Source organism: Borostomias antarcticus, assembly GCF_949987555.1.
Source record: "Borostomias antarcticus genome assembly, chromosome: 1".
Lineage (NCBI taxonomy): Eukaryota > Metazoa > Chordata > Actinopteri > Stomiiformes > Stomiidae > Borostomias > Borostomias antarcticus.
The window spans coordinates 44,610,054-44,626,945 of record NC_140234.1 but is presented as its reverse complement, the minus strand read 5'-3'; the positions used below and the strand labels follow the sequence as shown (position 1 = coordinate 44,626,945).

At 45.3% G+C, this 16,892-nt stretch overlaps 1 protein-coding gene across 2 annotated transcripts in view; it reads left to right on the top strand.

Annotated features, from left to right (window-relative positions):
* si (sucrase-isomaltase) overlaps positions 1 to 16,892 on the top strand; it is a 105,957-nt gene that overhangs the window by 72,643 nt on the left and 16,422 nt on the right. For both annotated transcript variants that reach the window (XM_084442477.1, XM_084442478.1), the window contains exons 30-40: positions 902 to 1,014; positions 1,460 to 1,585; positions 8,678 to 8,806; positions 8,946 to 9,059; positions 9,467 to 9,529; positions 10,366 to 10,482; positions 10,865 to 10,955; positions 11,139 to 11,277; positions 11,619 to 11,752; positions 11,947 to 11,981; positions 12,360 to 12,476. In XM_084442477.1, the coding sequence (XP_084298603.1) occupies positions 902 to 1,014; positions 1,460 to 1,585; positions 8,678 to 8,806; positions 8,946 to 9,059; positions 9,467 to 9,529; positions 10,366 to 10,482; positions 10,865 to 10,955; positions 11,139 to 11,277; positions 11,619 to 11,752; positions 11,947 to 11,981; positions 12,360 to 12,476 (1,178 nt within the window). The remainder of the gene's footprint in view (positions 1 to 901; positions 1,015 to 1,459; positions 1,586 to 8,677; positions 8,807 to 8,945; positions 9,060 to 9,466; positions 9,530 to 10,365; positions 10,483 to 10,864; positions 10,956 to 11,138; positions 11,278 to 11,618; positions 11,753 to 11,946; positions 11,982 to 12,359; positions 12,477 to 16,892) is intronic.

Sequence of the window (16,892 nt, the reverse complement as noted above, 5' to 3'; positions counted from 1 at the left end):
TTTTCCGGCTGCACGGCGAGTTTACATAGAAAGTCAATACAATTTGCGCTAACTGGGCGGCGGGCGGCGCGAATCAGGCGAAGGCGGCCAGGATTCGCCGCGCAGCGACATTCGCAAAAGGTTGATTTTTTTTAACTTTCTGCGGCGGATTCGCAACCCATTGGATCCCACGGCGAGATTGGGGCGAACTGGCCCGGTGAGAAGACAGCATTACACGCAGAATTGCAATTTGGCCTATAATATGCACGGTGTAAAAGTGTGTTATTTATATGCAGATGGGGGAGATCGGTTGGTTGTAACAGTGCAATTTCACCCCCAGGGATTAATAAAGGACCTACCTTCTGTACCTACCTGCCCACCCAGAAAAAAACAAACATGAATGAAAGTAAAATAAATAACACATACATTATATTGATGCTCTACGGCAGGCATTCCCAAACTGTGAGGCGGGCCTCCCCTGGGGGGCCCCAAAGAAATTCAGAGGAGGCGCAGAGGGATGGTTAGAAGAAAAAAAAAAGGAAAACATTTTTTATTTTTGAATTTTCTATGGTTTTTATGAATGAAATGTGATTTTAAAGGTCAGAAAATCGTAATAAATAAATGGAGAGATGTCTACTAAATTTTTGGACAGTGCAGAGAGATCCTCGCCCCGCAGGCATGAATGTATTGTGCGAAAACGTCATAACGTTAACTAGCAACAGGTGCCACCGAGCTAATTTAGATGTGTAACATTATGGGCTAGCTAACGCTGCCTTGCAGAATGGACAAATTTAGGGGGTTGGGGGGGGCACGGGTGTGTCACTGTTTTCAGAGGGGAGGCCCACAATGATGGAGTTTGGGAACCCATGCTCTACGGGACTTGTGTGCATGTGTATGTGCGTGCGTGCATGCGTGAGTGTAGATGTGACCTTCCAGCCCACTCCAGCTCTAACATACCGGACCATCGGTGGCATCTTGGACTTCTACATGGTCCTGGGACCCACCCCAGAACTGGTGGTGCAGGAGTACACTAGTGTGAGTTATTGTGTGTGTGTTTGTGTGTGTGTGTGTGTGTGTGTGTGTGTTTGTGTCTGTTCAAGCGTGTGCATGACTGTGTGTTTTGTTGTGAGATTGAATCTGTGTGTGTGTGTGGGTGTGTGGGTGTGCGCGTGCATGCGTATGCGCGTGTGTGCGCACGTGTGTGTTTTGTCTGGCTTTAGGCCTTTGTTGATGGACTATAGCAGCTGGGAGTTCCTCGCATCATTGCCTCCTCATCTAGCCAATCTAAACACACACACACAGGTACTAAGATTTAGACAAACACACACACACAGTCACATTGACAAATACACTGCATACACACATGGAACCTCAGGCGAAAACACACACACACGGACACACACACACACACACATTTTACAGCCATCCCATTCCCCTCTACAAAACTTTCTTCTTTCTTATCTTATGTTATTCTTTCTAGTTGATTGGACGTCCCATGCTCCCTGCCTATTGGTCCCTTGGGTTCCAGCTCTGTCGCTATGGATACGCCAATGACTCAGAGATTGCAGATCTCTACAGGGACATGAGGGCGGCGGGCATACCCTACGTAAGCTCTCCCAAAATACCACAGCCCTCTCCACTCAACACAACCCTCAACACCCACTACAAGCCTCAACACTCACGACAACCCTCAGCACTCACCACAACCCTCCACTCACCACAACCCTCTCCACATAGTCATGCAAACTTAAATACTATCCCGCACCTCGTGGTGAGAGCAACAACGACAGTGGCAGCAGCGGTAAAATAATAATACAACCCGCAACCACGAGGGGCAGTAGAGCACTGCTGCAGTGTAGTAAGCTACTAGGCTTCTCTGTCAATGTGGTTGCTGTTGCTTATAGCCTAATATAGGCTACATTTCTCAGTTTAACCGGTCTGAATTGCAAACTGCTTTTTTGGATTAGCTACAGCAGTAACCTCAACTCATCCCAGTACGTTGGCATTTCCCAGTCCCGGGAAATCACAGGGGGTACCGAGGCTTTGAAAACAAGGCACCCGTAGCGGTCTGGACGACCCTGGCTGTCTGCCATGAGTTTCTTGATGAAACGTGGTTCCATGTCGGGAATGGGGATGTCAGGGTGAAATGTGGAGGGCAGTGTGTCCGGGTCTCTGGGTTGGCTCTAGTGTTGTCATAATAACAAAATTATGACTTTGATACGATACCTGCCCAAAAATTCTCGATACCGATACCGAAACGATACCACGGTGAAAATCTAAAACATAAGGAAAAGTAATGGAATAATAGATGACAGAACATGGAACTTTAAATTGTTGGCCTTCTTTAGTGCTCTGTTCAGTCTTTTTGCATATTTTGAGTCTTTATCATATTTCCTGTAGCTTTCAAACACAGCTGGAAGGGAAGGCTGCCTCGACTGGGTGGTTTGGGATTGTGCTGGCATCTGTTTGTCTGTGTGGGGAGAAATCAATAAATTATGCCTATGTTGTTGCAAACTGTGAGATAATCAGAAGAACTTGAAAAGCTTATTATTATTATTATTATTATTATTATCATTAATTAACCCAGGCCTATTGAAGCATTTTTGCTATTCCAAATTATCAGAAGAGATAATTGTCTCACGGTTAACAGTTCTCTCGCTCTAGGAGGTCGGAGCAGGTATTGATTTTTTTTGTCACACGTGCGCTAGGCAGAGAGCTAGGCTTGCAGCTAGGCTGCAGCTATGCTAGCTAAAAGTCTCATGCTACGGATGAAAATTAGCTTCAGTGACATCGCTTTAGCCATTTAGCAACATTTTCCATCTCCTTGGTTAGTTTTGTGGCGACTTCTATTGCATTTTTCCGGTATGCGAATACCACAGTGTCATCTGCGTACATAGTAATAGCAATAATAATAGCAATATCTTTACAGACAGATGCATTTGAATTGGGTTTCAGTGACCATTGTCCCACTGCCTGTATCCGAAGCACTCGTACAAAAGTGCAAATCTCATGTAGTCATGAGAAGAAATCTTAAACATTTCAAAGAACAATCCTTCTTGGTAGATATTGGTGCTAGTGACATCAGTTCTACATCTAAGTTCATTGATGCTCAGTTGGCCCTGGACTTTTCTGAAACTTTCAACTCTGTCGTTAATGTTCATGCTCCACCCAGAAAGACTAGAATTAAAGATAGAGTAACTCCCTGGTTTACCCCAGAGCTGTCCGCTCAGTTTAATCAGAGAAACTCAGCCTGGGCTCTAGCTAGGAAATCTGGTGATTCCAGTCAGTGGCTCTCCTTTAGACTCACCCGAAATATATGCACTGCAGCTGTGAGAAGGGCCAAGTCTAATTATTATCTGAATTATTGATTGATTGATTATTAATCCAACCAAGTTCTGGAAAGCAGTGAACACCATCAATGGTAAATCTACAGTAGTGCCTCACTTCCTCTCAGATTAAATTAAATTATTGTACAATTTCTGATCAAAAAGACATTTGTTCAACCTTAATGAGCATTTCATTAGTGCTGGCCAGGGCTTGAAAACGAAATTATTTTTCAATCGGTTCGCTCCGAGCAGAACCAGCATATTTAACGTTTCCGTTCTCGTGTTCCGCCACAAACATAGCGTTCCTGAACCGGTTAAGAACGAAAAATAACGTTCCGTTCACCGTTCCGGGGGTGTTAGCCTATTAAGACTATAGGCTACAGTATTTCTTGTAAGGTAGGCTATAACCTAATCAACAAGTCTAGGGTTGTGGTGGTCTTATTGCCAACAACATTAGCCTTGGTGATGTGTGCTGTAGTGTAGCCTTGTTGATTATTTTACAAGAAATACGCAACATTAGTCCTATTCCTATGCCCTTAATCCACACCGTAAACTATGCACAGGTCTATCTTAAGTCATCATCATAGCTCATCATTCTTTTTAAAATATTTTCTTGTACTGTTGCTGCAAGCTATTTTATTCTGCGCCTGTAGGCCTATTGTTTGTTTGTATTTCGTTTAATGTTATTTATAAATAATTAGTCACCTCATTCATTCATCTGCGCAATCCCTATTGTTTATGCTGCGTTCCTTTTGTATGGAGCTCCGGATTTGGCGCCTATACGCCTAATACGTACGTAGCCTATCGTCTGCCATCCGCGGTCTTTAATATTATAGTAATTTAACTTATGCTATTCAATGATCAGGGTTGCACGGCAAATTGTCACTAAAGTGTGCTCATATTAATTAATGTAGCCTAATCATTTGGTTTGTGAAAGTCAAGACGTGACGGAAATCTGTGCAACAATAGGCTATGACTAGATTCCAAGAGGCGCGCTCGCTTTCACAGCCTAATTGCCGAGTAGAACTCTGAAGGAGGCAGACCATTAAATTCGCAAAACATAGGTTTATGCATCCTAGTATAGATACTAGTATACATCCAAGCAACTGTCACAAAGTACTCCGTGTTTTAAATAGCCAAACCATACTTGGAGCGAGATGCGCAACGAGTGAAAATTGGCTTCCGCTGAATGTTGGTTATAAAGATAGAGGAACTTTATTGCAGACACGCAGGTCCATATAAAACAATATATTTGCACAGTAGGCTATTATTTCTTTCACTTTATTATTTGCATCATTCTTTGTGGACCAATGTTGGAATAAATTTGCCTTCGAACGTTATTGCCCACTCTGACATCCGCGGTCTTTATGTGAAATCTAGTTTTAGCCTACTGAAACATTACAGGCTATAGGCTAGCCTACTCTTATTCAATTAAACAAAATAAATCACATTGATATCCTTGCTAAGTAATAAGCTGTAAGGACAGGCTGAACTACTGTTTTGCACTGGCAAACAAAGGAGAGTGTGTGACAGCCGCGCAACGCGTGCAAATTGGCTGCCGCTGAGTGGTTGGGAAACATCAAGAATAGTCATGCATCTTAGCTTGCAGAGTTTGAGAAACATCGAGTCTGAACTAGGCTATGGTGTGTTGTTGTAATATCTAAATCTCTTCATTTCGCTAAGCAAGCATTTAAGATCCTGACTGTGAAATAACAGATTTAGGGGCCTAGGCTACATTACAAAAACAGGACAAGATGTAGGCTACAAATTTTATAAATTTAATTTAGCCTATTCGGCCATAAAAGGCTCAGCTTTCTTCTTTTTAAAAAAAAAAATTAAGTTATATAGGCCTTCTACAAAGAACGAAAAAATAACGTTACCGGTTTTAAAGATTTCAAATTAACGTTTCTGTTCTGGAACAATTAAAGACCATTTCATTTTCGTTCCTGTTTCTGTTCCTCGTAAAATACCGTTCGTTTTCGGTTTTCGTTTCCGTTCCTTGAACCGGTTCGGAGCCTTGGTGCTGGCCTCTTATTTGAGAAAACATACTCTCATCCTCCTATTGCTCTTAATATGTGCTTAAACAGAATGAGTTGTACTTCCTCTTTCACCTTCCGACCCCTCTCGCCTACTGATGTTCTGGATGCCATGCAAGCCACAAATGCTAGATGTCCGATTGGAGAGGATAATCTAGATTCGTATTTGATCAAATTGGCAGCTCCATCCATTATTGAGCACCTAACTTATATTTGTAATCTCTGCCTTGCCTCAGGTAGCTTACCCAAGGCCCCTTTACATAAAGGAGGCACCACTGAAGAGATAAATAATTATCATCCAATTTCCAAGCTTCCCTTTTTGGCTAAAATTTTAGAAAAATTAGTCCATGCTCACCTCAAAACTCATCTCTTCAAGAAGTACTACAACAATCCTCCCACCTAAGCACTTATTATATTATATTGCACTGTACTTTAGATTGTGATTCTTGCACTTTGCCTTCAGCACTAGATTATGCTCTTAGTCACTTGTTTGTTTTAGAAAGAAGATGCACTTGTGAGTTCTGGCAAGTAGTAGTACATTGGCTCTTCCTACGTTAAATGCAATTATTGTTAGTCGCTTTGGATAAAAGCGTCTGCTAAATGACTGTAATGTAATGTAATGTAAGTCCTACCTCTTGTGTAACTCAATTCTTAGTCCTCATCAATCTGGTTTTAGATTGAATCATAGTACAATCACTGCGGTCACCTTAAATGCCTTAGATAGGAAGAAGCATTGTGCTGCCTAGATCTCTCTAAGGCTTTTGACACAGTAGACCCTCACTTACTCCTTCAAACGCTTGGTAATATTGGTTTGGATAATATTGCCTGTAATTTCTTTCATAACTATCTATGTGAGAGATGGCAGTGTGTGAAAGCAGGACATTTTAAATCTGAGCTGTTACCCATGTCAAAAGGTGTACCGCAAGGTTCGATTTTGGGTCCAGTCCTTTTTACTCTGTACATAAATGACATTGCCTCTGCATTAAATAACTGCCATGTCCATTTTTATGCTGACGATATGCTCGTCTACTGTGTAGCAGATTCTGTACAACTGGCTACTGATAGACTGCAGACTGCTTTTAATGCGCTACAATAAGCACTCTTCGATCTTAAACTAGTGCTAAATGCAAGTAAGACTAAATTCATGTTATTTACGAATACCAAAGATCTGGACAGTCTTTGTTTAAAAACATTAAAAGGCTCTGGCATTGCGAGAGTCTCAGAGTACAAAAATCTTGGCATACGGATTGATCATAAACTCAGTTTTAAATATCATGTACATAACCTTGCCAGTAAGCTGCGTCAGAAGATTGGCTTCTTGTACAAAAACAAATCATGCTTTCCCATGTTTAGTAGAAAAATAATTGTGGAAGCAACATTCTTATCTGTTTTAGATTATGGTGATGTGATTTATCAGCATTAATAGCATCTTCAACGTTAAGGCCACTTGATTCAGTTTATCACTCCACCCTTATACCCAGATTTATTACAGGTGCGAGTTATAATACTCACCACTGCCTTTTATATGACATGGTTGGTTGGTCATCCCTTGAAATGAGGCGAAATACCCACTGGTTGTCATATATCTTTAAAGCACTTATAGGTAAACTGCCTCCTTACATCTCCAGGTTGTTAACCCAGTATGTCAATCCCTACCCTACTCGCTCTAACGCTTGGCTTGTTCTTGAGGTTCCTTGTACTAGGACAGAGCTTGGCAAAACTGCCTTTTCATTTGATGCTCTGCATGCCTGGAACCTACTACAGAACACTTTTAAGTTATACTCTTTCCCATCCTATCAACTTTTTAAGGACATGGCTGAGTACCATTTTGTTTCCTTGTGTAATTGTTTTACTTGATGTTATGTAATGTGTATATTGTTTTATCCTATTTATTTGTCTGTATATTGAACTGTATATGTTTATTCTTGTGAACTCGGCTCCACCGAAAATGAGGGTCTCCCTCAGTGGATCCCTGAGGTGAAATTAAGGCTTGAAATGAAATGAAACACGGCAGCACAAGTGGCACAACCGTTAGTACAGCAGACTTGTAACATTCCCTCGAAGATCCCAACATGTTCATGTTTAGCAGCCTCGCAATTTAATTTTCTCTGCACATTGTTAGTCTTGTTATGAAAAGGATGCTGATTCTGATCATGACGGGTGATTTACTGTACCTCAGACCGAGAGTTGCGACAATTTTGTGAACTTTTTATACCGGGCATAGCCACGGTTGATGAACATGATAGCCTAACCTATAGCCTGTTACAATAACCATCAAACACGATTGTTCAATTACATAGCCTACAGTGTATCTATAGATCCTCGCTGCCCCAGAGACCGAAAGGCCATGCCTTCATGCATTCAGTCAGATACATGTAGGCTACATCAATGAGTGTATAGGACCCTCACCAATCCCAGTGACCGAATCATGTTTATACGCAACGTTTATATGCTTTTAAAATACAATCTGAATTGGACAGTAACACACAGATGATAGCCAAGACATTGTTTAAGTGGATTAAGTCGATTATTAGCTACGTATATGAGCCATTGCAAACTGACTCATTTCAATAGATTGCATCTACAAATCTAGCTCTCGGTTCTACACTTCAAAACTATATTTTCCAGTCAAAATTAGAACTGATTCCCACAGATTATGAAAGCGAATGTTTTGTTTTATTATCAGTAACACTGAATAAGGAGGTGGCCTGGAGTGGTCCAAATGGTTGTCTAAAACTTTGCTGCTGCTGTCATTGCTGCTCTCCCCATGAGATGCGGCAAAGTATTTAAGTTTGCATGACTGTAACCCTCAACACTAGGCACAACCCTCAACACTCACCACAACCCTCACCACTCATCACAGCCCTCTCCACATAACCCTCAACACTAACCACAACACTCAACACTCACCACAATCCTCATCACAACTCTCTAGACTCACCACAACCCTCAACACTCACCACAGCCCTCAACACTCCCCACAACCCTCTCCACTCACTACAGCCATCAACACTTCCCACAACCCTCAGCACTGCCCACAGTCGTCAACACTCATCACAGCCCTCTCCACATAATACCTCAACACCAACCACAACCCTCAACACTCACCACAACCCTCAACACTCATCACAACCCTCAACACTCACCACCACAGCCCTCAACACTCACCACAACCCTTAACACTCCCCACAACCGTCTAGACTCACCACAACCCTCAACACTCATCACCACAGCCCTAAACACTCGTCACAACCCTCAATACTTTTATGACACCATATAGTTTAGTCTACATTTAACCCCTGAACTTTAACCCCTAACGCTGACCCCGCACCCCAGGATGTGCAGTATGCAGATATCGACTACATGGAACGTCAGCTGGATTTTGTCTTGGACAAGGAGTTCCAGGGTCTACCTGACCTGGTGGAGCGCATGAGAGGAGAGGGCATGAGGTTCATCTTCATACTGGTGAGACATTAACCCTAACCCTGACCTTAACCTGACCTGGTGAGACAGCATGAGATGTGAGAGAGAGAGTGTGTGTGCGTGTGTTTGTGTATAGAATTGAGAGGCGTGCATATGCTCATGGGTGTGAGTTTACTTACAGGACCCTGCTATCTCAGGGAACGAGACGGTGTACCCTGCATTCGACCGGGGTGTCGCAGACGACGTCTTCATCAAATGGCCCAGAGATCTCAGCAGTGACATCGTCTGGGGGAAGGTAGAGACGGAGAAAGAGGACAGAGATACATTGTTAGAGAGAGAGAATGAGAGAGAGAGAGAGAGAGAGAGTGAGTGTGTGTGAGAGAGAGAGAGAGAGAGAGAGAGAGAGTGAGTGAGAGAGAGAGAGAAGTCAGGGTACAAATCATAACTTGATCATTTCCAAGTTTGAGGGAGACAGATTGGATGAGAAACACGAGATAGATAGAGAGAGAGAGAGCAGAAATGTTTGAAGGAAAAAGAGAGTAAGGATCTCTCTGTGTGAGACCCAGATTTTCTTCTCACCTCATTGACTTCTCTCTCTCTGACTGTGTGTGTGTGTGTGTGTGTGTGTGTGTGTGTGTGTGTGCATGTGTGCATGTGTGTGTGTGAGTTGGAATGCACTCACAATGTTTCTCTCCTCTCTAGGTGTGGCCTGATTACCCAAACGTCACAGTGGATGAGTCTCTCGACTGGGAAACTCAAGTAAAGGTACTTCTGACTTCCTCATTCAAGATTCATGGGAGGACACAAGCCTTGTTAATGAGTGATGGCCATGGGAAAGAGGTTTCCTGTTTTTGTGGCGTGTGGATCCGGTTCTGATGGTCCACAGCCTCGTCATAGTGGGTCAAAGAGACCGTGACCAGGATGGGAGGGGTCGGCCACGATTTAGGGTCCTGGAGGCGTGCAAGTCCTGTAGGGAGGGCAGTCTAACACTGATCACCCTCTCAGTGGAGCGGATGATGCGCTGCAGTCTACCCTTGTCCTTGTCTGTTGCGGCTGTGAACCAGATGGTGATGCAGGAGGTGAGGATGGACTCGATGATGGAGGTGTAGAAGAGCACCATCATTGCCTTTGAATTTCTTCAGTTGCCTCAGGAAGTACATCCTCCGCTGTGCTTTTTTGGTGAGGGAGCTAATGTTCAGCTCCCACTTGAGGTCCTGGGAGATAGTCGTGCCCAGGAAGCGAAAAGAGTCAACAGTGGACACTGTCATTCAGTGTGATGTGAGAGGGGGGGGGGGGGGGGTCTGGGGGGGAAGTCTACAATCATCTCCACTGTCTTGAGAGCGTTGAGCTCCAGGTTGTTCTGGCTGCACCAGGACAGCAGCCGGTCGATCTCCCATCTGTAGGCGGACTCGTCGCCCTCAGAGATGAGTCTGATGAGGGTGGTGTCGTCCGCAAACTTCAGGAGCTTGACAGACTGATGACTGGAGGTGTAGCTTCTTGCGTACAGGGACATCACTGAGCCTGCCTGACATAACGCTCCTCCCTGGTGTGCGACATAACAGCAGCTTGCTGACGCCGTGCTGTCGTCTGTCCAAACCCAGATCTACAGGGCCTACGTTGCCTTCCCAGACTTCTTCAGGAACAGAACAGCGGCCTGGTGGCACAGAGAGATCGAGGACTTCTACAGGAACACAATGAAGTTTGACGGACTGTGGATTGTGAGTGACACTGTGTATTAGTGAACACACACACATACACACTCACTCTCTCTCTCTCTCTTTCTCTCTCTCTCTCTCTGTAAGATATTGAAACGTTGCTTATGGTGTTTGGGGTGTGAAAAGTGCCACGTAGGTTGCTTGTTCAAAGCTTACTTACAATATGTATGTGTGTATGTTTGTATGTATGTATGTATGTATGTACACACACACACAAATACAATCATACATATTGTAAGTAAGCTTTGAACAAGCAACCACTTTTCACACCCCATACTTTTCATATCCCATAATGGTGTGTGTGTGTGTGTGTGTGTGTGTGTGTGTGTGTGTGTGTGTGTGTGTGTTTGTGTGTGTGTGTGTGTGTGTGTGTGTTATACTTTAGGATATGAACGAGCCGGCCAGCTTTGTACATGGCACCGTTGGAGAGAAGTGTCTGGGAAATGACATCTATGAGAATCCTCCCTACATGCCACGTAATCCCGCACATGGACACGCACACAGACACACACACACACACACCACACACACACACCTTACCTGATATAGCTATGGAATATTCTATGAAAGACTACCTTCTTGAGCGTAATTGATTTCTGGCGTGTGCCTGTGATGTGGTGTGTGTGTGTGTGCGCGCGCGTGTGTTTGTATCTCTGCAGCTCTGGAGTCAAAGCATCTTGGCCTGAACCACAAGACTCTGTGTATGAACAGTGAACAGTTCCTGAGTGACGGTACTCCTGTCAAACACTACGACGTGCACAACCTCTACGGATGGTCCCACGCCAAGCCCACCTATGAGTGAGTGTGTGTGTGTGTGTGTGTGTGTGTGTGTGTGTGTGTGTGTGTGTGCGTGCGTGTGTGGGAGGGGGGTATATACAGTATTAATGTGTATCACCTAGCATGATGGGACGTGTGTGTGTGTAGAATATATATTCATGTGTATCACCTGGCATGGTGGCATGTGTGCGCGTGTTTGTGTGTGTGTGTGCGTGTGTGTACGTGCGTGTGTGACCGTGTGAGAGAGTGTATATATTCATGTGTATCACCTGACACGGTTGTGTCTTGGTTGTGTGTGTGTGTGTGCGTGTTTGTACGTGTGTGTGTAAGCTCTTATATATTTGCTCTCTTCTTCTGTCCAGTGCCCTGCTAAATGTGACCGGCCAGCGGGGCATCGTGGTGACGCGCTCCACCTACCCCTCCTCCGGTCGATGGTCTGGACACTGGCTGGGAGACAACAACGCAAGCTGGGATCAGCTCTACAAGTCCATCATAGGTGTGTGTGTGTGTGTGTGTGTGTGTGTGTGTGTGTGTTTGTTTGTCCGGATCTGTCTATATGTATGCATCTGTGTCAGTGTGTGTGTATATGTGCGTGTGTATGTGTATGCGTGTGTGTGTGTGTGTGTGTGTTTGTCTGTGTGTGTCTGTGTGTATGTGCAGGTATTAATTTGCACTCTCTTCCTTTCTCAGGAATGATGGAGTTCAGTTTGTTTGGGATTCCTTATGTAAGTATTACTGCCACCGCCTTCCCCAGAGCGACGCTGCTATCGATCTGATGTTTGTCTTTTTCTCTTTTCATTCTTACCAAAGACAGACTGGCTTTGATCAACAGGCGTTTGTTTAACTGGCTCCAGGCAGACAGAAGTCTCAGATTTTCTCATGATGCATAATCCTCATACCTGCAGTCAGACACACACAGACCTATGCTCATGTTCTCAACAACACTGTCAATAAAACTACATTTAAGCACCTCTCTCTGGCTCTCCCTCTCTCTCTCTCTCTCTCTATCTCTCTATCTCTGTCTCTCCCTCTCTCTATCTCTCTATCTCTCTCTCCCTCTCTCTCTCTATCTCTCTATCTCTGTCTCTCTCTCTCTCTCTCAGACTGGAGCAGATATCTGTGGTTTCTTCAACAGAGCTGAGTATGAGATGTGTCTTCGCTGGATGCAGCTGGGTGCCTTCTATCCATTCTCACGCAACCACAACGGCAAGGGCTGGCCCGTGAGTTCACACAGCTACATACACAACACACGGGCCCACACACACACACACACGCACCCACACACACACACACACACACACACACCAAACAAGCGTTGGAACTTGTTCAGTGGCGAAGCAGTGGTGGCGTTCGTTCCAGTGGTGACCTTTTGCGAGTGTCGGAACACACTGGGAGAAATCCAATAAGGTCCGTCCGGAGATCGATCCACCGGGGCTATATTACCCCACGCCAGAGTCGGAATAGGAGACAGACACAGCGAGGGGTGTTGTGTGTGTGTCCGTGTGTGCGATGGAATATAATTGAATTTTCAAGGTGATCCGAGGCCTGCTAACACCTCTCCTTCCCCATGATCCCAATCATTTAATGATGGCTTGAAAATGGGTGTTTAAACAAGGAGAAAACTGACCGAAAAAACATACCAGACAGGAGACAGCAAGAGAGAGAGAGAGAGAGAGAGAGAGAGAGAGAGAGAGGGGGGGGCGTGAATGGAGAGGGAGGTGGAGGACAGGTCTGGATGGAGAGAGAGGTGTAGGACAGGTGTGGATGGAGAGAGAGGTGGAGGACAGGTCTGGGTGGAGAGAGAGGTGGAGGACAGGTGTGGATGGAGAGAGAGGTGGAGGACAGGTCTGGATGGAGAGAGAGGTAGAGGACAGGTGTGGATGGAGATAGAGAGGTGGAGGACAGGTGTGGATGGAGAGAGAGGTAGAGGACAGGTGTGGATGGAGAGAGGGAGGGAGAGGACAGGTGTGGATGGAGAGAGAGAGGTAGAGGACAGGTGTGGATGAAGAGAGAGGTGGAGGACAGGTGTGGATGGAGAGAGAGGTGGAGGACAGGTGTGGATGGAGAGAGAGGTGGAGGACAGGTGTGGATGGAGAGAGAGGTGGAGGACAGGTGTGGATGGAGAGAGGGGTGGAGGACAGGTGTGGATGAAGAGGGAGCCAAACAGATGCAGTATAGAGAGAGAGAAAGGGGGGGAGAGAGAGAGAGAGGGAGAGAGAGAAAGAGAGAGTAGTAGAATTTTTGCAGAGTCACTCATACTCCGCTGCGGTGACTCTGTTCTTACAAAACATCATTAGAACACCTCCAAATAGCTTTGCCCGACTCTGCAGCACCTCACCGAAACGATGACACACGCACACACAGATGCATACACAGACGCACTAAAAGGCACAAAATAAGGCTCAGTCGCTGGGACAGGACAGTGCAACCGTGTTGGAATTTATTGTCTGGGCAAGCGTTACAACTAGCAGATTGTTTTCCAAGCCGCGACCAGGCTAGTTTTGTACTGTGTGCTTTGTTTATAGAGACACAATGTGGAAATGACACTGACCTCATAACTTGACAATAAGCTCGACCTCCAGTAATGGACTGGTCCTGTGAGCGTACCTCCTGTGACAATAAAACACAATTGAACGTGCCTTAAGTGTCCGGAACAGAGCAGGCAGACACACGGCCTTGGAGTGGTTACAGAGAAGACCCTGGAGACAGGGTGACAGAGAGGAGAGCCGAGCCAGACAGATAGATGGAAAGAGGCAGAAGAGAGGAAGGAGAGAGATGACACCGCTACATGATACTGTGTGTGCGTGGGTGTGTGCATGCGTGTGTGTGTGCACTAGTCAGCGTGCGTGTGTGCGCTAGTCAGTATGTGTGTGTGTGTGGATGTGTGTGTGCGTGTGCGCATGTGTGTGTCTGTGCATATGTGTTTGTGTGTGTGTGTGTGTGCGTGTGAGTGTGTGTGATTCGGCCCAGCACACCATACTTGAATGCGTCTCTGGCGCCTACTTAAAAAGACGCGATGACATCAAACCTCTAAACGCGTGCGCGTATAATTTCCATTCACAAACAATGGAGAGACAGACGTCTCAGGCTTAACGTAGCCGTGACGTAGGCGCTGTGCACATGTTGTTTACACGTGGTGCGCGTGCGTCACGGCAACACTACATTTTACATGCGCCTCACATATGCGACATCAACACTACACCTGACAGCTTGGTAAAATCATAGACGAGCGCACAGGCACACGCTGTGTGTGGTTTGCAGAAATCGCATAGCGAAGTGTCAATTGTGCCAGTGCCTTGCGAGCACAGCAGACGTGCTAGCGGCCGCACGTGTAAGGTCAGTTGCCTTTAAATCAAGAAGCAGCTGGTTCTAATCTCGTTCATGCCAATTGCTAACACATTTTCAATAAATGGAATTTGTACATGTTAAGCATCTCGTTTTAATAAAGCCTACTTTCTGGTACACTAGCTGTTCGCAATTATAAACAAAAGTTCATAAGTTTCTTGTCAATAGAGGGTGCTGCAGCACCATCAGCAGCATATTTATTGAATATGCCATGAGCTATAGCATATACTATCCTCCAGAAACTGCTCGACCGTCTTCCCCCCCAGACGTCCGAGCACAAAAAGTGGTGTTCCTAAAACGACCGTGCCCCGTTTCTCGGGTGGTAAATGGACGAGGGCGTCAGCAGCAGCTCCCTCCACACTGGATCTCCACGGCGTTGGGTCTACGATGGCCCGCTCCTGGTTCTTCTGCGTTTACAGTAGTTGTTCCTGCACAAAAACAGCAGCCAATAACATTCAGTACACACAGTATCAGTGCCAGTGACACAGTGTTCAGTTCACACACATCAAAGTATTGTGTAGGCTTATGTGTAAGAGATGAATGGTTGTAACCATGAACTCAGCCAGGTAGATTATCAGCATTTATCACCAGCCAATTGATGCTCGCGTGAGGACTTTCATCTAGGCTACTTAGTGTTGCTGCATTTCTACCTTTATGCTTTCATGTTTTTAGAGCGCAATCAACATTTTCCAGGATTCCAATATAAGTCATTCCATTCGTCCAACTTTGTGATGAGCACAGCGCGCTCTCTAATGAGCACAGCGGTCCATGTAGCCTACTGTAACCAACAAATACATTTCCATCTCCATTTGCGTTACATGGCTGGTGCGCATTCCCCTTTTTAAGCTTTATTTATTATGTTAGCCAGCAAGTTCACAAGCAGGACTAGCTTTATCCAAAGAGACTGTAGTACCACTCTACTCACTACTAATAGCACAAGTGCACCTCCTTTCTAAACAAATTCCCTACATTCTTTCGCTTGGGAATTAGGGAAATTTAAATGGAAAATCATCATTTTTGATCATTGACTCGAACAAACCAATTTGTTGTTCAATGATTATACAGATCTGATAATAGGCCTAAATCTAGTTAGCTAGTAAAATAAACACACAGCAATATAAACTACAAAGTAAATTTCCTGGAGAAAATGCCCACTCAGGGGCTGAGTTGTGGGGCCCGTGGCGTGGATAGTGGCGTGCTGGTTAGGCTCCGCCCCCTTGGGTCACAGCTCGTCGGGGACAGTACAGTGACCTCCGGGCAATTTCCATGCATCCACCATTGAATACTGTGTGTCTCTAGCCCACTCAGGGGCTGAAAAGTGGGTTCTGTGGCGTGAATAGTGGCGTGGTTGCGAGGCTCCGCCCCCTTTCATCATAGCCAGTCAGGGACAGTGCACTCCTCTCCGGGCTACCCACTGGCCCCCACCAGTGCAGATTATGGGTCTGTCCCAATTCAAGGGTTGCATCCTACCTAGGCCGGATTTGAAGGCTGCTACGTTACAGCAGGGCGACAAGTGCTGTCCCAATTCATTCAGCCTATGAAGAGTCCTCCGAATGCAGCCCACAAATGCGGCCTACTCTTGACGAATTTTAAGGATACAACTGATGGATCCTTCGCGGCCTGCCTTCGCGGCCTCCCTCCCAGAATGCATTTTGGTCCGGATGAATTCCTGTACCAGCCGCCATTGCTCGGATTTTAAAACATTTTTAAACCTCTTTGATGTTAATATTATTACGTTTTAATACATTTCCCAATATGTGGAAACTTTATCCAAATTACGCCTGTATCTTACGAGTTTAGATAGACAATTTAGATGTGGTGTTTCCATAAAACCTGCCGCCAGCATTGGGCATCCACTTTTTTACCGGCACGCGGCACGCTTGGCACGCTCTTGGGGCTGCCTAGGAAACAAAATGACGAGTTGGGAATCCTCCGTAGGCTACACCGTCCCCTTTCACAAAACGTTTACATCTGGCCTACCTGGCCTGAAGGACGCGACCTACGTAGGATGCAACCCTTGAATTTGGACAGACCCCATGTGTCTCTATTCCACTTTGGCGGAGTTCTGTGCTACCACATCAGTTATAAAAGGGTGCCTGTACCTTTAAGAGAGGCTGCACATGCACACAAATTCAAAAAAAGCAACAGCTGCCACCACTCTAATCCCAGGTTGCCGAACAAATCGTCATACCTCAAAAACGTTTAGTCACACAGCTTAGATACTTACATTGTACGAATCAGCACAGTTGTGTGAATGTTTTGATGTATAATATGTGTGTGAGCTTTCAAAA